The 21766-nt window shown below is 36.4% G+C and overlaps 2 protein-coding genes across 2 annotated transcripts; one reads left to right on the top strand and one right to left on the bottom strand.

Annotated features, from left to right (window-relative positions):
• Positions 1–1328: 1328 nt before the first annotated feature.
• On the bottom strand, positions 1329–4380 carry LOC120630992 (GATA zinc finger domain-containing protein 14-like). The gene is made up of 3 exons (XM_039900378.1): positions 4178–4380; positions 1935–3825; positions 1329–1552 (listed from the first exon to the last, which is right to left on the bottom strand). The coding sequence occupies exons 1-3, from the start codon at positions 4246–4248 to the stop codon at positions 1415–1417; spliced, it is 2100 nt and encodes a 699-aa protein (XP_039756312.1). The 5' UTR covers positions 4249–4380; the 3' UTR covers positions 1329–1414.
• A 783-nt stretch (positions 4381–5163) lies between these two features.
• LOC120630895 (sterol carrier protein 2) lies at positions 5164–11723 on the top strand. The gene is made up of 2 exons (XM_039900234.1): positions 5164–6556; positions 10168–11723. Exons 1-2 carry the CDS (start codon positions 5450–5452, stop codon positions 10669–10671), a joined length of 1611 nt encoding a protein of 536 aa, XP_039756168.1. The 5' UTR covers positions 5164–5449; the 3' UTR covers positions 10672–11723.
• The last annotated feature ends 10043 nt before the right edge of the window (positions 11724–21766 follow it).

Raw genomic sequence — 21766 nt, 5'->3', positions numbered from 1 at the left:
TTAATGATTGGAAAAAATCATAAAAAACTAAATTTTGAATTTTACTCTTTTAGACATTATATTTGGACAGAATTTTTTTGGGCTATGTTACAGGCAAACAATTGTATATTGTAATGTATTGAAAGTAGTTTAAATCACAAAATCGGTTACGGGGGTGCTAAAGAAAAAAAATGAAAATTTTGTACTAAAATTACCACAGACTTAAAATTTAATAAAAGTTTCATGTTTGTTAAATTAAGGTCACTTACTATTGTGGAGATTGTAGGGGCGTTAAAATTATTAATATAATTATAATTGTCGATAACATCCTAAAGATTTTTTTATAGTAATAAATGAAGGACCAAGCTGTGGTAACCTAATGGTTAGTGAAAATGCCATGCAAGGAACACATCCTATGAAATGACATCCTTCGGACTGGAACGCAGCTTAGCAGCATAAACAGGCATGGGGGTAGTAAGGAATTCCCTGGACAAGCTTGGCCACAAAATGCTTTAATAGGTACTAATACTAAAACTTTAAGTGCAGAAGAGTCTATGTAAGATTTGCAGTCAATGATTGCAACTATCTATAATTTCCATATAATACTGGTTGCCTCTGGAAGTAGGAGGGACATCTTTAGTGCTAAAACACGTATCTATATATATAAAAATGTTATGTTGGTTTGTGTACGCTTCAAAAACCTCAAAAAGTTCTGCAATGTTCGGGCTGAAATTTTAGCATGATACGCATCAAGGATTGTTTTTATCTATTTTTCTCAACCATTCAATCACAATGTGCCACAGCGAAGCGTGGCAGGGTACAACTAGTATGAAATAAAGCTTAACCTCAAGTCTAAAATGAAACTATGTGGAACTGAAACTGTCTAATTATGAATTTGCCTAATCACGAATCTGAACACTCCAGAATCTGTCCAATACCGAATAAAGGAAATAAAATATATATATATGACGCCTATGAAAAATTCTTACGTAGGGGCCCGCCAATCAAATAGAGATCATATCTAGTGATCAACACAATTTATTTTTTTGGATTGTGTGTAGCTAATGTTCAACACAAAATGCCACCATGCTTATACTTGTATGATGTGATTGCCTGTTCAAAGGAAGCGGCCTGTTCTACTTGCTTCTACCAAGATATCCTCCCTGGTGGGGGAGAATGGACGATTTTCAACTTATCCCTGGTAGGAAATATAAGAAGAAAGTAAATAAAAAAATAAAAGAAAGTAAATAAGTGTAAGAAATATTTATACTTATGGGATATTTTTTCCGGTATGGGGTATTTGTATTAAAAAACCCTTTAAAAAAAACTTTTATAAAATTATCATATATTTCAAACAATCTACCACATTATAATTTAATACAACACAACAACGTCACATTTTAGTATCAAAGACCTAAAGAACGTCATGTCTTTTTTATTTACTATATCTATAACGTCCAGGGCTGCAGGGACTTGACCTGACTCCATGAAAGGTCCATGCAGCAGATGGATAAGAAGTGTAGACAATGTCTTGTAATCCATTCCTAGTGTTCCGCTTAAGTACTGGGGCAATCTGTAAGAACAAAACGTACAGGCAGATTCTCCAACAAAATAATCACAATGCCAGCATACTGCATACACAATGTGCCTAAATCATCATATTACAAGATGAATATTGTTTATCCTGCCGAAGCGATACATTATTAGGCTAATGATTGTTATGGTTAGGATGGTCTGATACTAATTTTCTTAGAAAACAATTATTGTTGTATAATATGATTATGATTATGTCTGACGGTGGAGAAAAGAAACCTGAAAGACGGTTGACCTTCCAGTTACTACCTAGCGACAACGGTAGTTTAACCAGCGTAATCGACCGATTTGCAATGTCAACATCATTTAGGCAGGATTAAAAATAAATGACCTATAGCATTCTTAAAAAGAAGTCTTGTTACCTCATCTGGTTTTCTGGCACTAATGGACTTAATCGATGCTGGCACGTCACTAATTTGTCCCACCATTGTTTCCATTCTTTCATCCCGTATTTGATTGTTCACAAAAGTATCTCCTCCAACTTTTTCAACAGGAGTTTGTCGGTGTTGTAGGTTTACATCAGGAGCATTTAATTTGCCTTCCGAATGACTGACAGCGTTTACTCCGGCTGTGGTTATGTTTTGCTGCGTGTATGACTGAGATCCCTTATACTGATTATAAATGTGTTGTAGTTGACTTGGCTTCCTGCCGACCTTGACCCCCATTAACGAAGTTTTACTTACAGTCGATTTCACTTTAGAATATTTAGCTGCATCAGTTCTAGGATTGGGTGGGGGTTGTGGTGATAAAGTTTGTGGAAGACTCGGTTCTATCACCCTATACGTTTCCGCTGACAACTTATCAACAGGCTGGCCGAGAGTATTATATTCGAAATACTTTGGATGGTTGGGTGCTTTATATTTTGTAGTATCTGCTGGTAATATTGAATCTTTTATTTGAGTTCTGGGGTAAATAGGCTGCTGGAGTGTTGTTCCACAAGCTGACGTAGGGAAAGGTTCTGCCTGCATTTGGGTCAATGCTCTGCCTGTATTCGGGTCAATATTATTTTGTTGATGATTTCGTTGCTCAGGTTGTCTTGTTTGTTGATTTTGCACAGGATCCCTTGAACTAGCAGTATATTCCTGCTGATTATATATTTGTTCGTAAGGATTCCTATATTTTATATAGGAACTATTCTGATACGTCATTGGAACCACATTTTGCTCAACAGTCTCGATTCCCGCTTGTTGTAAAAGATTTGATTGACCAATATGATTTGGTAAAACGTTATTTTGAATTTGGTTTTGCAATGGCCCTTTCCCTGTTAATGAAGCAGGATTGGTAGATTGATTTAAAACTAGATTAGGGTTATGGTTCTCCATCATTCTTTTCATATTGTTTATAGCCGTTTGCTTTTGATTAGATGGATTCATTTGTATAGCTATTGCCATGGGATCAAAGCCCAAATTTCCGTCTGTGTTATTCATAACACCTGGAAATATTTCGTTGAACTTTGAAATACCTTGACTATGATGGCCGTGATGGTGGCCAGCTGCCATTTGCCGAGCAGCTGGATTTGTTTTTCCTAGGTTTTGAACATTTCCTGCAGGTGGAATGTTCGGTTGCATCGTGCTTTGATTTGCGTTATAACTGTTAGGATAACCTAGGGTATTCGCGTTTTTAATATACTGATTAGTTGTGCCGTGTGGAGATTCCATCGGCCCTGTCATCTGGCCGTTTTGTCCTAAATTAGGACTTGATTTATTTTGTTTTGTCATATTACTTTCTACCATATTCATGATTTCAGGTCCCATCCCTCCTACTTGACCCATTTGATTTTGATTGGCATCGTTGGAAGGTATACAAACCACGTTATCTGGCTGACCGGTAAAGCTATTATAGGTATTATCAGCATTGATCTTATATAAATTAGGCATTTTACCCATCTTACCTTGTGCTGCTAAACTATTAGGCGAAAGACCCATTTGGTTTGCAATTTGATTGTTTGCAATGCAATTATCCGGTGACAAGCTTTTTAAATCATTGTAGACTTCTTCCACGGTTGGCTGCATGAGGTTTTTAGTTAAATAGTTATACGTGTCGGCATAAAGTTTTGGTGGGTTACAACTACCTATGCAGGTAGAGTTCGTGTTTTGCGCATTCCCTGGATATGGTTCGCCACACGATCTATTCGAGTTCCATCTGTGTCCGTGGCTATAACAACAGTTCTGTCTACATCCTCCACCAGTTGGTGTGAGGCTTGACGAAGCTGTATCTTGACCAACATCTCCAAATAATTTGCCCATACAACCACTGAAAAAAACCTTCGTGCAACTATAGAGAAATAGTATACGGCATGATGAGGATGCTCCCAGATTACCCCACACATCGCCTCACGTATTGAATAAATTGGAGCATAATTTAACTAAATATCGATAAGTTCGTAAATGAGTTCTTGCTCGTAATTTAACATGTAGGTATGGTATGGAGCAAGGTTAGGTGGCGTTAAGTCTATCTGTTTTTTTGCTTATTTCTTTACAAATATAGACGGATAAAATGGGCTATGACAGCCATCGCGTTAGCGGCGCGGCGCTGGGTTACAGGAACCCTATAGATTGAAAACCATTGCCTGACAAACATTAAAAAAATTATATACTATACGTACCAATCTGCACTTTGCAATTGATTCAATACACTACCAAGTTCATTTAAAATTCTTTGCCTATCTAGAGCCATTTCACCTCGATTCTAATTTAATCCAAAGGGCCTAAATCTTATAAATAATTAGTAAAATAAGTTTCAGACAGACATTGTTGTGTTCATAAAACAAAAATCAATGAAATTTCAAAAGACTATAGAAATCACTGAACTGAAATGCTGGAATGTCATTCATCTTTTGTTTCACTGTTGTACTTATTTTTCTCATTTTTATTTTTAATCACCAGTTATATCCATCAGAAAAACGTACAAACCTAAATTTGATCTCGATCAAAGAGCATCTAACTTAATTTGCTTCCGCTCAGACTTCAGAGTAACATATTAAATCAATGCTTCTGCTTATAATAATATAGAGCTATCCAACCAAGACTTAACTAATGTCCTACACTCGGCGTAGGAAAACAACAACACATTTAGACAGATTTTGATCCTTTGCTTCTAAATTCTCGCATTAATCGATTCAAATCTATTATTATAATTTTTATTGTAATATTTTTTGTTTAACTTCATCTATGCGCATTTTTTATTGATTCTTTGGTCTTCACCTAGTCTTCACTCATCAAATATTTGTGGGCTATTTGGTAGAAAAGTCAAGAAAACATTGGCTTGCAAGTCCAAGTGATATTAACTTTGTTTTAAAGTGATGGAATAGGTAAATGGAAAGACAAACATACATATTTGCATTTAGTTTGGAATCAAATCTAAAACACAAAGCCAAAGAGGATATAAACATGGTCGTAAATCATCAATTTAGAAGCGAAAGCTAACTTTTAAAATGTGTGCAAACTGAGTGACGACATTTCCGCTTACATCTTATTGGTCGATTTTGTTAGTCATAAGGCCATAAGACATGTTATAAATTAGTGTTACTCAAGAAGGTGCTTTATTTAGAGAACCACAAGTGTTCTTTCGGCCCTCTGGGTTACTATGTCCCACGGTTCAAATTCCAATTCGCCAAGATTGCTTGTCATTGCTTCTGTCATTTCACTTTTCATTTCATTTTATTACGAAAAGTTGAACTGTTGTCCCGTATTTAAATTATTTTGTGAAATACATAATTTAATTGTAAACAGTGGGACTTTTATTTACTTTATACAATAATCAACTTGCTGTTTAAAAGTGTGTGCTTGAATCACAACTTGATTTCGAAACAAAATATTCCGCAGTGGTCATCAAAGTTCAGTCGTCTTTGTGCAATCGAGGTAATTATCAAATCAAAATGCCTAGGAAAGTTTACGTAGTCGGTGTTGGTATGACGAAATTCGTCAAGCCTAACAGTGGCAAAGATTATCCTGATTTTGGTAAAGAGGCGGTCTTGGACGCACTTGCGGATGCTGGTATTAAATATGAAAGTGTGCAGCAAGCAGTATGCGGTTACGTTTTCGGGGACTCTACTTGTGGCCAGCGAGTTTTGTATCAGGTTGGCATGACGGGCATTCCTATTTATAACGTAAATAATAATTGCTCTACTGGTTCAAACGCTCTTTTCCTCGGTAAACAATTGATAGAGGGTGGTCTTGCCGATGTGGTATTAGCTGTCGGTTTCGAAAAAATGGCTCCCGGAGCATTGTCCGCTGGCACTTTCACAGATAGAACAAACCCGATGGACAGGCATACTCTAAAAATGGCAGAGCTGACTGAGTTGACAGGCTCTCCGATGACAGCACAATACTTTGGTAATGCAGCAATAGAGCACATGAAAAAATACGGCACTACAGAACTTCATTTAGCTAAAATCGCTGCCAAAAACCACCGCCATGGAATTAAGAATCCACGAGCACAGAGTACCAGAGAGTACACTGTTGAGGAGGTTTTAAATTCCCGTAGAATCTATGGGCCTTTAACCAAGTTAGAGTGCTGCCCGACAAGCGACGGAGCAGGTGCAGCAGTCCTTATGTCTGAGGAAGCAGTTATCCGCTATGGATTACAAAACAAAGCTGTAGAAATCATTGGTATGGAGATGGCCACTGATACACCCGCTGTTTTCACTGAAAACAGTTTAATGAAAGTTGCTGGTTATGATATGACAGCTCTTGCAGCCAAACGTATCTATGAAAAGACTGGAATAAGTCCAAAACAAGTTGACGTTGTCGAGCTGCACGATTGCTTTGCAGCTAATGAAATGATAACGTATGAAGGACTCCAATTATGTGGAGAAGGTGAAGCAGGGAAGTTTATTGACGCAGGAGACAATACGTACGGTGGAAGAGTAGTAGTAAATCCTAGTGGTGGATTGATCGCTAAAGGACATCCATTAGGTGCAACAGGATTGGCTCAATGTGCTGAACTAGTCTGGCAACTCCGTGGAGAGGCTGGCGACAGACAGGTTTGTCATATATGTTGTTTAGGAGATGTTGTCATGTAAACGTTATTTATTGGTGTTGAAAGTCTCAATATATACTACAGAGATTGTCTAATGTCTTGGTTTTTGGATGTTGTGTCGTATTTAAGTATTTGCTGGTCTGTCTGAATATGACTAACTGACGGCTCAATAGCCATCTTAAAAAAAGAAGGTTACGAATCTAATGAATCTACATAAACTTTAAAAGAAATTGGCTAAACTTTAAAAGAAATTTTGTGGTCAATGTTAAATTTCTATTTATGGGTGTCATAATGGATAAAAATATCTATTTATCCCTAAATTCCTAAGACTGAGCCACAGTGAACCATGGCCAGGTTTAGCTGATGTAAAAAAAAGAACTGTTCTAAGCTTGAAGTTGTTTTAATTTTAAGGGCCTTTATGTTTTTTCTATTCACAGGTACAAAATATTTATTATTCAATGTACTATTGACATTGTATGCATAAACATTAGTCTGGCATGCAAATTAGTTGAAATAAACTTGTAGTTTCAACTAATCCTTTGCATTTTATCTATATTATCGTCAACTATCCAACTGCTGGGCATAGTTACTGTAATTTTTTTGACAGCAAAATCCAGTAATTAACCATTATCTAAACACAAGGAATTAATCCTAGAAATATTTATACAACTTTATAAGCAATAGAGTTATACAAATGTGGAATGCCTTGCCTGAAGATGTAGTGACTGCAGAATCACTAAATCAGTTTAAGAATAGACTGGATAAACATCAAAAAGAGAAAGAGCGCAAGAAATGATATAGACACATCAGCGACAGCTGCTTAGTCTATTATATAATAATAAAAATAATAATAATACATTTTACAGTAGTAGTAATGAAAGAGCAAGTCAAGGGAAGTACTACTGCTAATGGCCACGTTAATGTTAAGGTTTATGCCACCAAGCAGCATAGTTGTGCTCTGGTCTGAAGGGCATGGATGTCGATGTTATTACATGCACACGAGTCTTAACATCTGCGACTGAGGTTGTTAGGCACAGGGTGGCACTTTGCAACTGTTTCATGCATCCCCCGCTGTGTTCTTCTGTTTACGGGCTATGGTTTTCTACTAACTATCAAGTAGGCCATCTGCTTACAAAAAATACTGGCAATCTCTACTTTGCTACAATACTATGTAACTATTAGACTATGAAGGCTATCGTTTTATCTGTGAGTTAAACCAAAAAATTATATATTTATATCAGGAGTCTTTTTGAAGTTATACTTCTCTAGCGGCGTTAGGAAAAAAATCATGGGACTAAAATTATACGATGTAATGAAATGCGCGCGCACATGGGGTTACACGATTTTAACAGGATGAAGGTAGTTGCGAAATCGAGTTTGAGGGGAATACATCGTCCGCCAGCTCACATTTAACGATTCGCGCACACACCGTAAAAAACCTACATCCCGAAGTTAGCTATAGTCGTTTTAGTTTTTCTTTTTTTAACTGAAAATGAAGGTGAAGATTTGTTTTTGCTATTTGTTGGAACAAGAACTACCAGTTTGATTTAAAAAAATTGCATTTATTAGGGTTAGTCTACGAAACTACGATGGGCGATGCTACGCGGTGGATCTACTTTTAACTTATCAGGTGTATGCAAACGAAGTCTCGGGGAACCGCTATTTGTAAATACTTGCATATTCCTCATATATTCACATAGTTAGTTACAATATATGTAAAGATAGGTTACTGTCGGTGGCAACTGGCTATGTTAAATGTATGACCGTCGTTAGGTGTGAAATATTTTCGGTTTATCACTACACATATAAAACCAGCAATAAACTTTTATGGAGTGGATGTTGAAACATAAATAAAATTGGTTTATTCAAATTATAGAAATTGCCTCATTGGTCTAGTGGTAAGAATTTTTAGTGTGGTATAAGGTATTGGGTATTTCGGTCAAGAAATTCTGAGTACCAGCCCTGAGTTTGGAAATTGGCATCGACAGTGATTCAGCATGTTAAGCTTAGATCACGGTTATAAACATGTGATATTATTAAATCAAACTTATGATGTACATATATTAGAATCAACAAACATTATGTTTACATATCGATTCTCTTATATTGGTACAGAATATATTTATCGCTTCTTATTTTAAAGTCTCAGATAGTACTTTCGTTTATCATTTCCCAATGATTATTCTAGGGACGGTGACGTGTAGCGAAATTCAAGCTTTAAAACTACTAGCATTAGGCTAATTTCAGTATGACGAGGAAGTTAATTTTTCGAAACTCAAGTCACATTTAATGAATACGTGTTTAGACCGACGAGTAATTAGGCAAGTCGATGATATAAGATGGAAAAAATTCTAACAGAGTCCACAATCTTTAGGGTAGCCAGTGGATAATCGCATTTATGCATTGCACACCACTGATCATGTACTTGCGACTTAATAACCATAAACAAGCCATCTTGTGCGGTTTTTTTGAAGCCAAGCTTCTTTTAGTACGTTTCGCACTTTCGGATGAAACTCCACAAAAAATAAAACGAGCGAGCGGTTTCAAAGCAAAACAAAATGGTGTTTAAACATTCTGTACGTATAATGTTAAAGATCAAAAAAATCCAAATTGAAAGCCAAAACTATTGATTTAGGTTTGTAACAATATAAATAGAAGTGTAAAAACATAATAATATTGTTACATATTATATTGATAAGAGAAATTCCAAGGGGCAATGAAACGTTTTATCATTTTATGACGTTAATACTTACATTACTTGTATCTTTATGTAACTTTTTAACAATTTGCGGGGGAACAAATAATGCAAGTCATGAGTGTGTTGCTATAAAAAAATAGGTATTGTTTATTACCTTGTATGTATGAATAATAAGTGTTCGAAAATCGTAACGAAACGTAGAGGTAGATAGGTTACGTGTCGTACGGTGACGGCAGATCAGAATGCAGTTGTCACCACCACTTTTCGTCCCGCGGGTTTCGTACTAGGTCGTACGAAGCGACTAAGGAAATATAAAAGAGAATAGGTAGTAGCATCCTTTGCGCTACTACCATCTACTGCGATCACCACACCTTCTGTCTCTGTTTCTGGTGATTATGGGAAGATGGGGGATTATCGCATGCTGGAAGCGGACTATAGTCCATCAGGGGACTGTTTTAGGCTATTAAATCAACATAATGAGTTTTGGGAATGGTCATCAATTATATTATGGCAGCTATTCCAAAGATTGTGGGATTAAACGATAGAAATTCTTATTACACAACGTGCTTTTTTTTTTAATTATCAAAAAACAATTTGTGAAACGACACGACGATACGTTAGGAAGATTAAAGTGAGATTAAACGATGTCTCTTAGCAATCCATCCCGAAGTTTTTCGTGACAGTGACTAAAAACCGACATTATTTATGATACTAAAAAGTCTAACAGAAATAGTATATGTGTATGAATGTAACCAATTTTAAGGTGTCTTACTTTCAGCGCGTGATACGGTTTTTTTTTACAATTTTGTTTAAAACCTTGGTTTCTGAGAGAATAAGTTAAAAAAAAACTTAATGCTGTCCCAGCCCGGTACCTATTTACGTGGCAGTTTGCTCATCCAATCTCAATTTTCCATCAGGTGCCACGCGCTCGCATCGCCCTGCAACACAACTTGGGACTTGGAGGTGCAGCAGTGATCACCATGTACCGTAAAGGCTTCACCAATGCATCCCCCAACCAGGTCGCGGCCATCGCTGATAACCCTGAGAATTTCAAAGTATACAAATACATGAAGATCCTAGAGGAAGCCATGAAGACAGACGAAGACCAGCTCATCGAGAAGGTCAGAGGTGTCTATGGTTTCAAAGTGAGGAACGGCCCCAATGGGGTTGAAGGTTACTGGGTTATTAACGCTAAAGAGGGCAAAGGCTCCGTCTGCTACAACGGTAAAGATAAATGCGATGTTACGTTCACTATTAATGACGAGGATGTAGCGGACTTAATTTCGGGTAAGCTGAACCCCCAAAAGGCTTTCTTCCAGGGTAAGATCAAAATTCAAGGGAACATGGGTTTGGCCATGAAGTTAACAGATCTACAGAGATCAGCCGCCGGCAGGATCGACGCAATTCGCTCTAAACTATAAAAGAGAAACAAGTTTGAACTGCTTTTTATACGTCTACACATGTGCCAACTTTCAACACCAACTTACGTTCCGACTTAGTAACATACTGCTCGACCTCAAACATAGTTTAGCTATGAAGATAAAGCCATAGCTACGCATTTCTGCTCTTATAAACTAGCAAGGCAGCCTTTTAATAATTCGACTGGATCGGCATTTTTCCATAGGAAGAAAGCAAATCGGCATGTTTTACATGCTAGTACTGAACTGGAGTAATAAGTTATAACGGGCCCGGCTTAGCCAATTCTTAATTATTTTGTTAACTAATACAAGTAACGAAGCGGTGATAGCTTAGAGGGACTTCGGACGGTTCGATTCACGGCACGCACCCTAGCTTTAAGAGCTATCTGCGTTTCAAGCAAAGTGTTGGTGTATAACACACTAACCGTGAAGGAAAACATAGTCAGGAAACATGCATGCCTTCGAACTGTCCATAATTTTGTCAAAAGCGTGGGTACTAGTCTTACGTAATTCGATACGACCTAAACCCTTCTAATTCTGAAAAGAGACTCTTGCCCTGTAGTGTGTCGGTAATGGGTTGATACTGATGACGATTATGGTTGGTATGTAAATTGGAAGTTGGAACGTGTATAAATGTTTTAAGCCGGTTTTTTATGACTTATAAGTAATTGTTAATAATTGGGCTATGGACTGGTCTTAGGGCATTTTATATGTAAGAAAAATACATAGGTCACAAAGTTGAATTAACTGACAGCGGTTTTTGAGTTTTAAAATTGACACAACAAAAATATCTTATTTTGTATTTTGCTTAACGTTTTCCTGCATAGCTATTATTAAATAATGTAATAATCCAGGATAATGAAAAACCCTGGTTTTATTACATTATTGGTTAATACAAGGAAAATATTAAGTCGTTTTCTGCAGTGCAATAATGAATTTTTTTAATATTAATTATTATTATATAATAGTCGTTCTTATTATCATGTTATTATTATGTTTTTCGTCTAAGTATACTTATCATTCCATTTTGTGAATTGCACGTGTATTAATTATTATGAATATAATAATCGTTGGTAGATATTTTTCTATATTAAAGATTTTTATTAAAAAAAAATCTTTTCTTTTATCTTAAACCTTAACTATTGATAAAGGGGTTACTGTCCAGGTTACGTACAGTTTTTCAAAAATAGGACAATTTCATAGAAACCAAACAGAACTGTATTTTTAAACAATATAACAGTATATAAAATGTAGAAAAAAATATAATTAAAAACAACAATATGTAAACTAATTTGTAAAAGCTTTCAGAATAATTACTTTGAAGTGCCTATTTACATTAGTAACACTCCTCGAAGTATTAACATAAAAATACTCATATTATACTTAACATATAACATTGAATATATTTTTAAAGGCAGGCTACATCACATGGGCTTTTCATTTCTTTGGGAAACTATACTTACTTTAATACAATCAGTATAAAACAAAAAATAATGTGTTTTTGGAACGCATCTTAGTTATGTCAGTTATGGCAGTCATGTCAAATGTATTCTGCTGAGATTCTGTGTGCTGTTTTGGCACTACGAAAAGCCATAAATCAAGAGAAGAGATTCTGTGTCAAATGCACTTATGAGTGACACAATTAATTTAATTGTTAAAAAGATATTTGCCATTGTATTGCCCTTTTATTTACTTTTCTCAACAATTGAAACTAATTTCCTTGAAAGTAGAGCTATTTCATAAGAAATTTACTATAAAAGATAAATAAAAAAGATATAAAAATACATGGTATATTTGGAAAGGGTCAAGGTGGCTCAAGAACTATTTGATCTCGTTATATCGTCGTCTTTATGCCATTGTGCTGGCCATGCCAGGCATCATTTGTGATGCACCGTTTCATAGGTCCCATGAAGATAAACCGCTTTCCAAATAATACCTGCGCCGTTAAAGAATATATTTATAAATGCTGGCTCTGTCATGTACGTACGTTGTGTGAAAGAGATAGCATGACATCGGCCGCCTAATGTAAATCTATTCTTTAATTGCGCGGACTATATCTCCAAATAAAGAGTGAGTAGGTATCTTCTAAAGTAGGCGCTCTCCACCTTAATCTAATTATCACTTAACACCAATAATCACTAGTCTGTTTAGATATGTGATTTAAAATAAACATAGGTATTATGGAGGCATTAAAACTGTATACTTACTCTTGTAAAAAAGTTGAAGTTTAGACTTTGACACCATGATTTGCTATGCGACATGGCGTCGATTTAGCAAGTATGTTCTCGAAGAATTTCCCACGTAATAATAATAATAATAATTACTTCCTAGTTCAGTTAACATCATGTAGTTTATAACAATGGACAACCTTACTTTTTTTTATCCTCGTGTCTGCGGAGAATAGCGTAGAGGAATTGTTCTTTCAATGAGAACCGATTTATACGAACGCATGTTCAAATCTATACCTAATATAAAAGAAAGTGGTGTTAGTTACACGATTTATAACTCAAGAACGGCTGGACCAATTTTTATGATATTTGATTTTTTGGATTCCTCTTAGACCCGAATAGGATAATAAGTATTAAAATATAACATTCATCAAAAAAAAAGATCCGCGGTACGAAGTTCGCCGGGACAGCTAGTAATTAATAAATTAAGACTGGGAGCCGCAGCTGAGATGGCTGAAAACGGCGAAAGGCGTAAGTATGCCTCTGTAATAGAGAGCTATAGCCGTGGCGATCCTTGAGCCATGGAGTCGAAGTGCAAACAAATTCTTGCGCGACATTACACCGAGGTTGACCTCATCTGCACAGCTAGCATGGGCAAGAGACAATTATAACTCCGAGGAAAGGATAAAGATTTACCGATTTTTCTCTCACAGCTCTATCAACTCTCAGAGCACTGGCGCACAAGTGGAAATAATAATAAATATACTACGACAATACACACATCGCCATCTAGCCTCAAAGTAAGCGTAGCTTGAGTTATTGGTACCTACTAAGATGACAGATGAATATTTTTATGAATAGGATACATAAATACTTATAATATATATATAAACGAGTATACGCTTTTATAATATGATTCCTAAGGTAATTTTGGACTTACCAATGCATAAGTTTAAAGAATGTGTTAAAACACATTTATTACAGCGAGGTTATTATACAATTGATGAATTTCTTAATGACAAGGTTGCTTGGAAGCATCCGGCTCCGCTTTCATCTCTCACAAGATAGAAAAATGAATTTTGAAATGTAAAATGTAAATTGTTAATGTTGGAAAAGAGCAACTGATGAGTTTCTTGCCGGCTTCTTCTCGGTAGAATCTGCCTTCCGAACCGGTGGTAGAGTCACTACACACAGACAGACTTGACGTTTCAAAAGTGCTTATATTAGGCCTACTTGAAATAAATGAATTTTGAATTTTGAAACATCCAGACACTGAAAAACGTTTAAGTACATCACACAAAGAGAGAATTTTCCATTTGTGGGAATCGTACACACGGCCTTGCACTCAGAAAGCAGAAAGAAATAATATCTATGCAAATAATATATGTGTAATAATAAACGGGGGTAAACTTCTCGTATTCCATGTTCCGGTACTTTAGCAGGTGGGCACGTTAATTATAACCCTTGTCAGGGGGTAAAATCGGGGTATATAATTATTATCTCCTGCCCGTTCTAGCCCTGCTGGTGACAGAAGGGCTGGTTCTTTTTTGTGAAGACGATCAGCAGGTAGAAAGCTGCTGTTCAGCGCGATAATGCAGTCACCATTCTACGCAGGCCTTTACAGTGATTAGTTTAGGCAGAAGTTAATATTACTATCTATATATATAAAATAAAGTTGTGTTAGTTACACCATTTATAGCTCAAGAACGGTTGGACCATTTTTTTATTTGGATTTTAGGGATTATTCTTAGTCCGGAATAGGATAAAAAGTATTAAAATATAGAATTCATAAAAACAATTATTTGGCGGTACAAAGTTCGCCGGGACAGCTAGATACGTATAAAATATAAATTATTACTTATTTTAATTGGGGACTTCAATGCTAGGAAAACAGCTAGGTACTAAATCAAATGACGAAGAAAATCCCATTGGTAAATTCACTTATGGTAAAAGAAGTAAAATGGTCAATAGTTCTTGGAATTTTTTACTGGAAAATAATATAAACGTACTGAATTCCCTATTTAAGAAGAACATTAGGAGTAAATGGACATGGATATTACTATATTAATATTTTATAAATAAACTGCTATAATTTACTACTAATATTTCTACCTTACGCAGTATATTTATTGTTTTTTTTTAATATATTTTTGTCGATTTCTTACGGCTTATCTCGGAAACGGCTGCACCAATTTTGACGGGACTTTCAAATGTAGGTAAAGGATTACCATAAAGGGATGAAATGGGGTTTAAAAGTTTGTATTAAGGACCGAAGTTTTCAAAATTAGAAGCATTTAAATATAGACAGTAGCTTCCTTTTAGGGAGTTGGTACTTACGAGTATAAGCGGAGAAAAGGTAATTTAAAATCTTTAAAGGTTCGTATTTTTTTTGAAGTAAGGGCCTTAAAGTTAAATTAAATAGTGCATTAGAAGCGTTTTTAAGACCACCCTTATAGGTGTGACATCGCATTACCCTAATATTACAAAAACGAAAGTTATAGTTTGTGTTTGTGTTTGCTACTCCACACCGCAACTGCTAAACCAATTTGACAGAAAAATGGAATGGAGATGATTATTCCTGGAATTAAAACTTACCCCTTACTGCCAATTACCTCTACCCCTAAACTGTACCCCGGAAATACATGGTTTTATGTCGATGAACTACAACTAAAGCTACCCGTACAAATACCGATTTATAAACGGGTTGTAGGTAATACCGCGGATCACAGCTAGTACTAAAAGTGTCTTGGTTTTTTTTTAAATATTAAAACGGATAATAACCGTCTTGATGCAGACGAAGTTGCGCGTGTCAGCTATTTTACTAATAAGTTAACAAATAATCAAAAGAAGTACTCAATAGGTATAACGGTATGCCTAGGTCACGCACAGTTCACGGAGGTTCAGTGACTTGAATAATATACTGACATACATGGATACCTTATTGATTATTTTTACTTACACACGTATCCAACTCGGATGGGCAGCGTTCGAGAATAGCTCCGAGACCTGATTATTGTTAGGGTTTTAGCAACTGTCAAATGTAAAAATTCCTGCTCTCGTCTTTGAAAATGGTCATCCTGACAGTCTCTTCACACTAATAGAAAATGCATTAAATAAAATATTTTATTATATGTATTAAAAGTGAATTGCTGAGTTTCTTGCCGGCTTTTTCTCTGTAGAAGCTGCCCTTTGAACCAGTGGTAGGGTCACTACATACAGACAGACTACAACACTAGACTACTAAACTAGATAATTAAGGATTTTGGAGACGGGTGACGGGGAACAGCACGTTTAAGGTATCCAAGATAGGTGCCGAGTCTCATGTCATTAGACAATTCATCCCTCATGGCTGTTTTAAGATGGCGGCCATAAACATTTCATCCGCTCAAAGAGTATAAAAGATGGAGTCGATGAAGAAGAGTATTTTCTTAGCAACGTTTGATCCGAACCACGAGGTCTAGTTTTACCTATATTGAAAACAAAAGCCTATTTTATAGGAATTTGTTTTTAACCACGGAATTAGTTTAAGTGTGATACTTTAGCTTACAGTTCTTGGATGAGGCGTAGAACTCGAATTTTATCGTGATCCGCAGTTTTCGCAGAAACATGTTTATATACTACTCTAATAAGGCAGTTAGTTACCAAATCTATCTGAAAAGGCGCAATGGTAAAAACTTGAACTCATTTTTGCAATCAGCAGTGACACTACATCAAACCGTCAGTGAGCTTAAGAACATAGTAATATAATATATCAATGAAAATATTTGAAACTGTTAAAGTTCGATTCTAACTTTATTATCGTCCCGTTGATTGGCTGATACCGAATATTGAAACGCACGAAGTTCGAGAAGTCATAAAATTTGTTTCGGACTATATATACTCCGCGGTTAGTATTTTTTTTATAATTTTTACTCTGGTCATCATCATCATGTCAACCCATTACCGGCTCACTACAGAGCACGGGTCTCCTCCCACAATGCGAAGGGGTTGAGGCCGTAGTCCACCACGCTAGCTCAGTGCGGTTTGGTAGACTGCACACACCTTTTAGAACATTATGGAATACTCTCAGGCAAGCAGGTTTCCTCACCGTTGAAGCAAGTGATATTTCAATTACTTAAAACGCACATCTTAATATATTTAAATCTCCTGTCACGATGTTTGTCCGCGATGGACTCCTAAACTACTTAACCGATTTTAAATTAAATATGCACACCGTGAGCAGTCTGGTCCAACTTAAGAGATAGGATAGCTTAGATATTTAAGCGATAAGGCCGCCAAATTGTACGTTCTACCTTATTGTGCTGTTGTATTTGTATCTCTGTAAATTTTCTCTGTGGTGTACAATAAAAGTGTATTCATTCATTCATTCATTCATATTTCATTATACCTAGTCGCAATTTTATTTTATTGCAAATTATTTGTCTATAATTAATTGACAGTCACATGTACTCATTTAAGGCTTAGCGATACTGAATACGATAAAAACGCAGACGCAGACGAAGTCGCGGGCAACAGCTAGTAACTTTATAAAATTAGAGGTGTGTGCTGGGATTCGAGCTCATACCCACTGGGCTGTCACCGTTTCTTTTACCTCGGTACCAGAGTTTACAATATTATTTATGCCTCAAGAAGTAGTAGGCAAAAACATACAAAAGGTAATCTAAAGGGAAGGAAAACAATTGCATGACGTAAGGATATTGATTCTGGGCTTTTCAATGTTTACCTGTAAACAGGTAATTCTTTGAGGTAAAACTCATAGAGTTCACTGCAGGACAAGAACTGTTATTCCTACCTAGATAGAACGAAATTATGTATTGTAAACTGTGTTGTAAGTGATGTTAACTGTGTTATATGAAAGTGAAGCAGCGAACAGTGGCGTGCACTTTATACATGCACAAAAGCACTGCCTTCCCTAAAATAGATTTTTTTTTGCCATTTTTCCTGCTGTATGCATACCCTGGTAAGAAATCCAGAGCACGCCACTGGCAGCGACATGGGTTAAGACTTCGGCTTTCCTATCAGTGGAACCGAGTTCATCCCCAGCACGCGCACCTCTAGTTTTTCGGAGTTATGTGCGTTTTAAGCAATTGAAAAGCACTTAGCGGAAAACGGAACCGAAGGAAAACGTCACGACGAAAATGGCATGCCTGTTCTCCGCGATGTCTACGGACATAAAAGATGGATCAACTGAATGAAGTAAATAAAAGTTTAGTAATTTTTACTGTCGTCATTTTTAGTTTCCCTATTATTATCACCATCATGATCAACCATATCCGGACCACTAGAGGGTATCTACTCAGGTTGTTCTTTCCGTTATATTCCTTCTGTCGCCTCGTACGACCAAGGGGTTTTTGACCTGGGTATGCATTAGATATATAAAACAACGAAGAAACACACCACTGGACACATGAAATAAACACACACCGCTGCTGCTTAGTCAAGAATCTGTACCGTAGTGCTTGAATATATTGTTTCTAAACCTATAGGCTATAGGTAGGGTATGCAGTGCTTTTATGCGACACCCCCGGGAGAAGTGGTGACAACTGTATTGGTCTCAGGATACCCCAAATATCCTAGCTTAATTCGAAAATTAAATCATGGACTTATGTCTTACTTGCAAGGCTTTCACAGATTGTGATGTAAACAATAGTATGTACCTATACTCGATGTTCGCTCGTATCAATTTAACCCTTTAACCCCGCCTCCTTTTATGTATGATAGTCTAAATATCGGTTATTGTAACCGATTTGTTATTAAATTGTAACTGCCTCGACGTTAGCTTGCTCGATTACAGATCCCGCGGCTCTGGATTCAATTCCGAGTCAGTGTCTATAATTAAGTAGGTCGGTTATTGAGGTTTTGTTTGTCAAAAAATGTTTTGTACCATGGTTAAGAAATTGCTTGGAGAGTACGTTACGCTGACTTGTCGGGACTCAGCCAATTGTCATCATCATTTCAGACGATGCACGCCCACAGCTGGACAAAGGTCTTAATAGAGGAGCTCAAAATCCCACGGTTTTGTGTCGCTGTAATCAAGCTGTACTCTGAATTACCCGTTTGATGTCATATGCCCATCTTCCACCGCTTTGTTGGGCTCGCCATCCTAGCATTTTAGTATATAACCGACGTCTGTTCACTGAGCTATTTACCACGCCAATGTTCACCAACTTGTTCAGCTATGACGGTAGCTCAGGTTTCTCCAAAATATAATGTAATATAATTTAATAATAAATTTTAAATATATTACGACAATACACATCATAACAGTTAGCGTAGCTTGTGTTATGGGTACCTACTAGGATAACCTGATGAATATTTTACATAAATACTTATAATATACAGATAAACACCCAGACACTGAAAGACATTTATGTCCATCACACAATCAGCCGTCAAAATGAAAATGGAAGATTCTAGAGGGGTTGTAACCAAACTCTTTTTTATGCGAGAAAAGGCCTGTAACCTTTAATGGGACTTAAAGAAAATTATTACTAAGAGAAGCCAGGAATTTAATAGTTTGTCTGGGGGGCTTTCCGGTACGATGCCGTGTAGAATCCGATTAGGGGTATGGATTCAGCATATAACTGCGACACTCCTTACAGATAACCTCAAGGCAAAAAGGCCGCGGTCAAGGGCGAATAAAAAAAAAACCAACATTAAAAAATTTATTTTTTGTGTTTTTAAAAAACCTACTTTGTCCAACTTATGCAATCTAAGATATAAGTTTTAGATAGGTATTGAATTTTATCGCCTAAAGTCTAAGCTGATATGGATTGTGATGATAATTATTGAGTTTATCACCTTGGCGTTGACAGTGTGACGATAAATATAGATTAAACAGACATAAAAACAACTATGAAATTAAAGAAGGTAGGTATCTTAGTACATTCTTGTTGCCATGCCATTCTCCAGACAAATACCTACCTACAAATAAATATTTTTCCTTATCTGTCTTATAATTACAAAAATCATTTTGTTACTTTTAAGTGTAAAGTTTTTATTTTAATTTGAGTCATTGAATAGATTGGAACGCCAAGAAACCTGCATGCGTGTGAGTTATCCATAGGGTTCTCATTGTGTGACGTCTGCCAACGTGGTGGGATACGGTAAACCTTCTCATTGTGAGAGACCCATGCTACGCGGCCGATGATGGATGGGAATAATAAAACATATTATAACAATACTTTTATATTTTATTTGTTTAACGAAATCGACGGGCGATACAACAGAATTAAGAATATACAGAAACCGTGTACACGACTAATATTGAAGCACGAAATACCAATCCACCTTAGGCGTGTTTCTCGAACATGCGGTTAGTCTCTTCATTTCATTTAGAAGCTGACAGTAATTATTTTACCCCAAATTCTAAACGGTAACCATAAAATGGGAAAGACGGGAAAAGTTTGTGAGCTAGCATCATTCCACGGGTGTGAACTGTGCGCGGGGCGGTTCACTGTTTATGAACACAATGTACTGCATGCAATAATAGCTAAATGAGGGTTCCGTATGTTTTTAATATCTCGGGCGAACCCCTTTGATTTCCTATCTCCGGGTTGGTACTGGGAATTTTTATTTGCCTAACTAACATGCCTAAAAAAAAACACCCGGCTGTTTGTTGTGGGCTTCTTCTTAGACCAGGACGCGTTTGGAACCCTCGTAGCTTTAGTTTTAAGTTTACGAATGTGGTTATCGCCATCATCTAACTAACGTGTAATTCTCATGTTATGTACGCATCAAAAGTGCCACCTATGGGACTACTTGAATAAAGATATTTTTTACTTTAACTTTGACTTTGAGTACCTATATTTTATAAACTAACTAACTGTTGCCCGCTTTCTTCGTCCGAGTTTATGACGTTTTTTAAAAATCCCGTGGGCACCGAAAGTTTTCCTGGGATACAAAGAACCCTATGTATTTTCAGCCAACACTATGCCACGAAATTAAGTTTATTATTTGTCAGGGTGTAAGAGAAGGTCAAACAAACAAATAAGCAGACTTGCGCATTTTTGTAATTAGTAGTAAGAGAAATATCTAGAACTTCATGTATGGAAATTTTTGCGCCTAAGTATAAAATATAAAATGTTACGCAAGTCCGTGTTTAAAGCAAAGGTGGTGAAAGGCGACGGACCAGCGTCGTCTCGTCTCGCAACTTTTACAAGCTTTCCAATTTGTGACTCAACGTTGAATTAAAGGTACTTTAATACTTCTTAAAATATCATAGTAATTGCGCAAATTCTGTTTCACATTATACGTAAAAAAACCCGGTAATAATCGACGGACCAAGAGTGCAAACCATCGACTATAGACAAAGCAACACTTTACAGGGCATGCAAGGAAGTGGACGTCACGTCACGTCACGTCACGTCACGTCCTATTAAGTGCCGGTTTTTGTCCGTCAACGTGATGCGTACCTGGGTGTTAATAGTCAATAGTCAATAGTAATATTAATATTATACGTCACATAGCAATTATTAAATAATAAATTATGTCATGCAAATGTATATGAATTCATAAATTCATTATAATATTATTCTATAATAACAAATAAGTAAAGTCAACCTTCACAATATTTTACTTTCCAAGAATTCATTATAACTGTAGAAAGCCTTCTCGACATGCCAAGTCTTCAGTTTTTTCCTAAATAAATTATTATTTGGCGCATCTCTTAAGCTACCTGGTATCCAATTTAAGACTTCTGGGTCCATGCCTGCTACAGTCTTTGTTGCCTTTTTAAGGCTGTGATATTTGGATAGAAGTCTATGAGGGTACCGTAAGTAACAATGACTCCTTTTAGCAAACTCGTTTCTGTGCTGCGCTACGTATACTGCTACGTATAAGTTCATGTGCAGTTCCTGATCCGCAAGCGCGGAGCTGTAGCAAAACCTTTATAAGAGCCCTTGATCTGCTATGGGTTCTTAAGTATAAAA

Source organism: Pararge aegeria, chromosome 17 (genome assembly GCF_905163445.1).
Source record: "Pararge aegeria chromosome 17, ilParAegt1.1, whole genome shotgun sequence".
NCBI lineage: Eukaryota > Metazoa > Arthropoda > Insecta > Lepidoptera > Nymphalidae > Pararge > Pararge aegeria.
The sequence above is the reverse complement of the archived record's forward strand: the minus strand, read 5'-3'. Positions and strand labels throughout refer to the sequence as shown.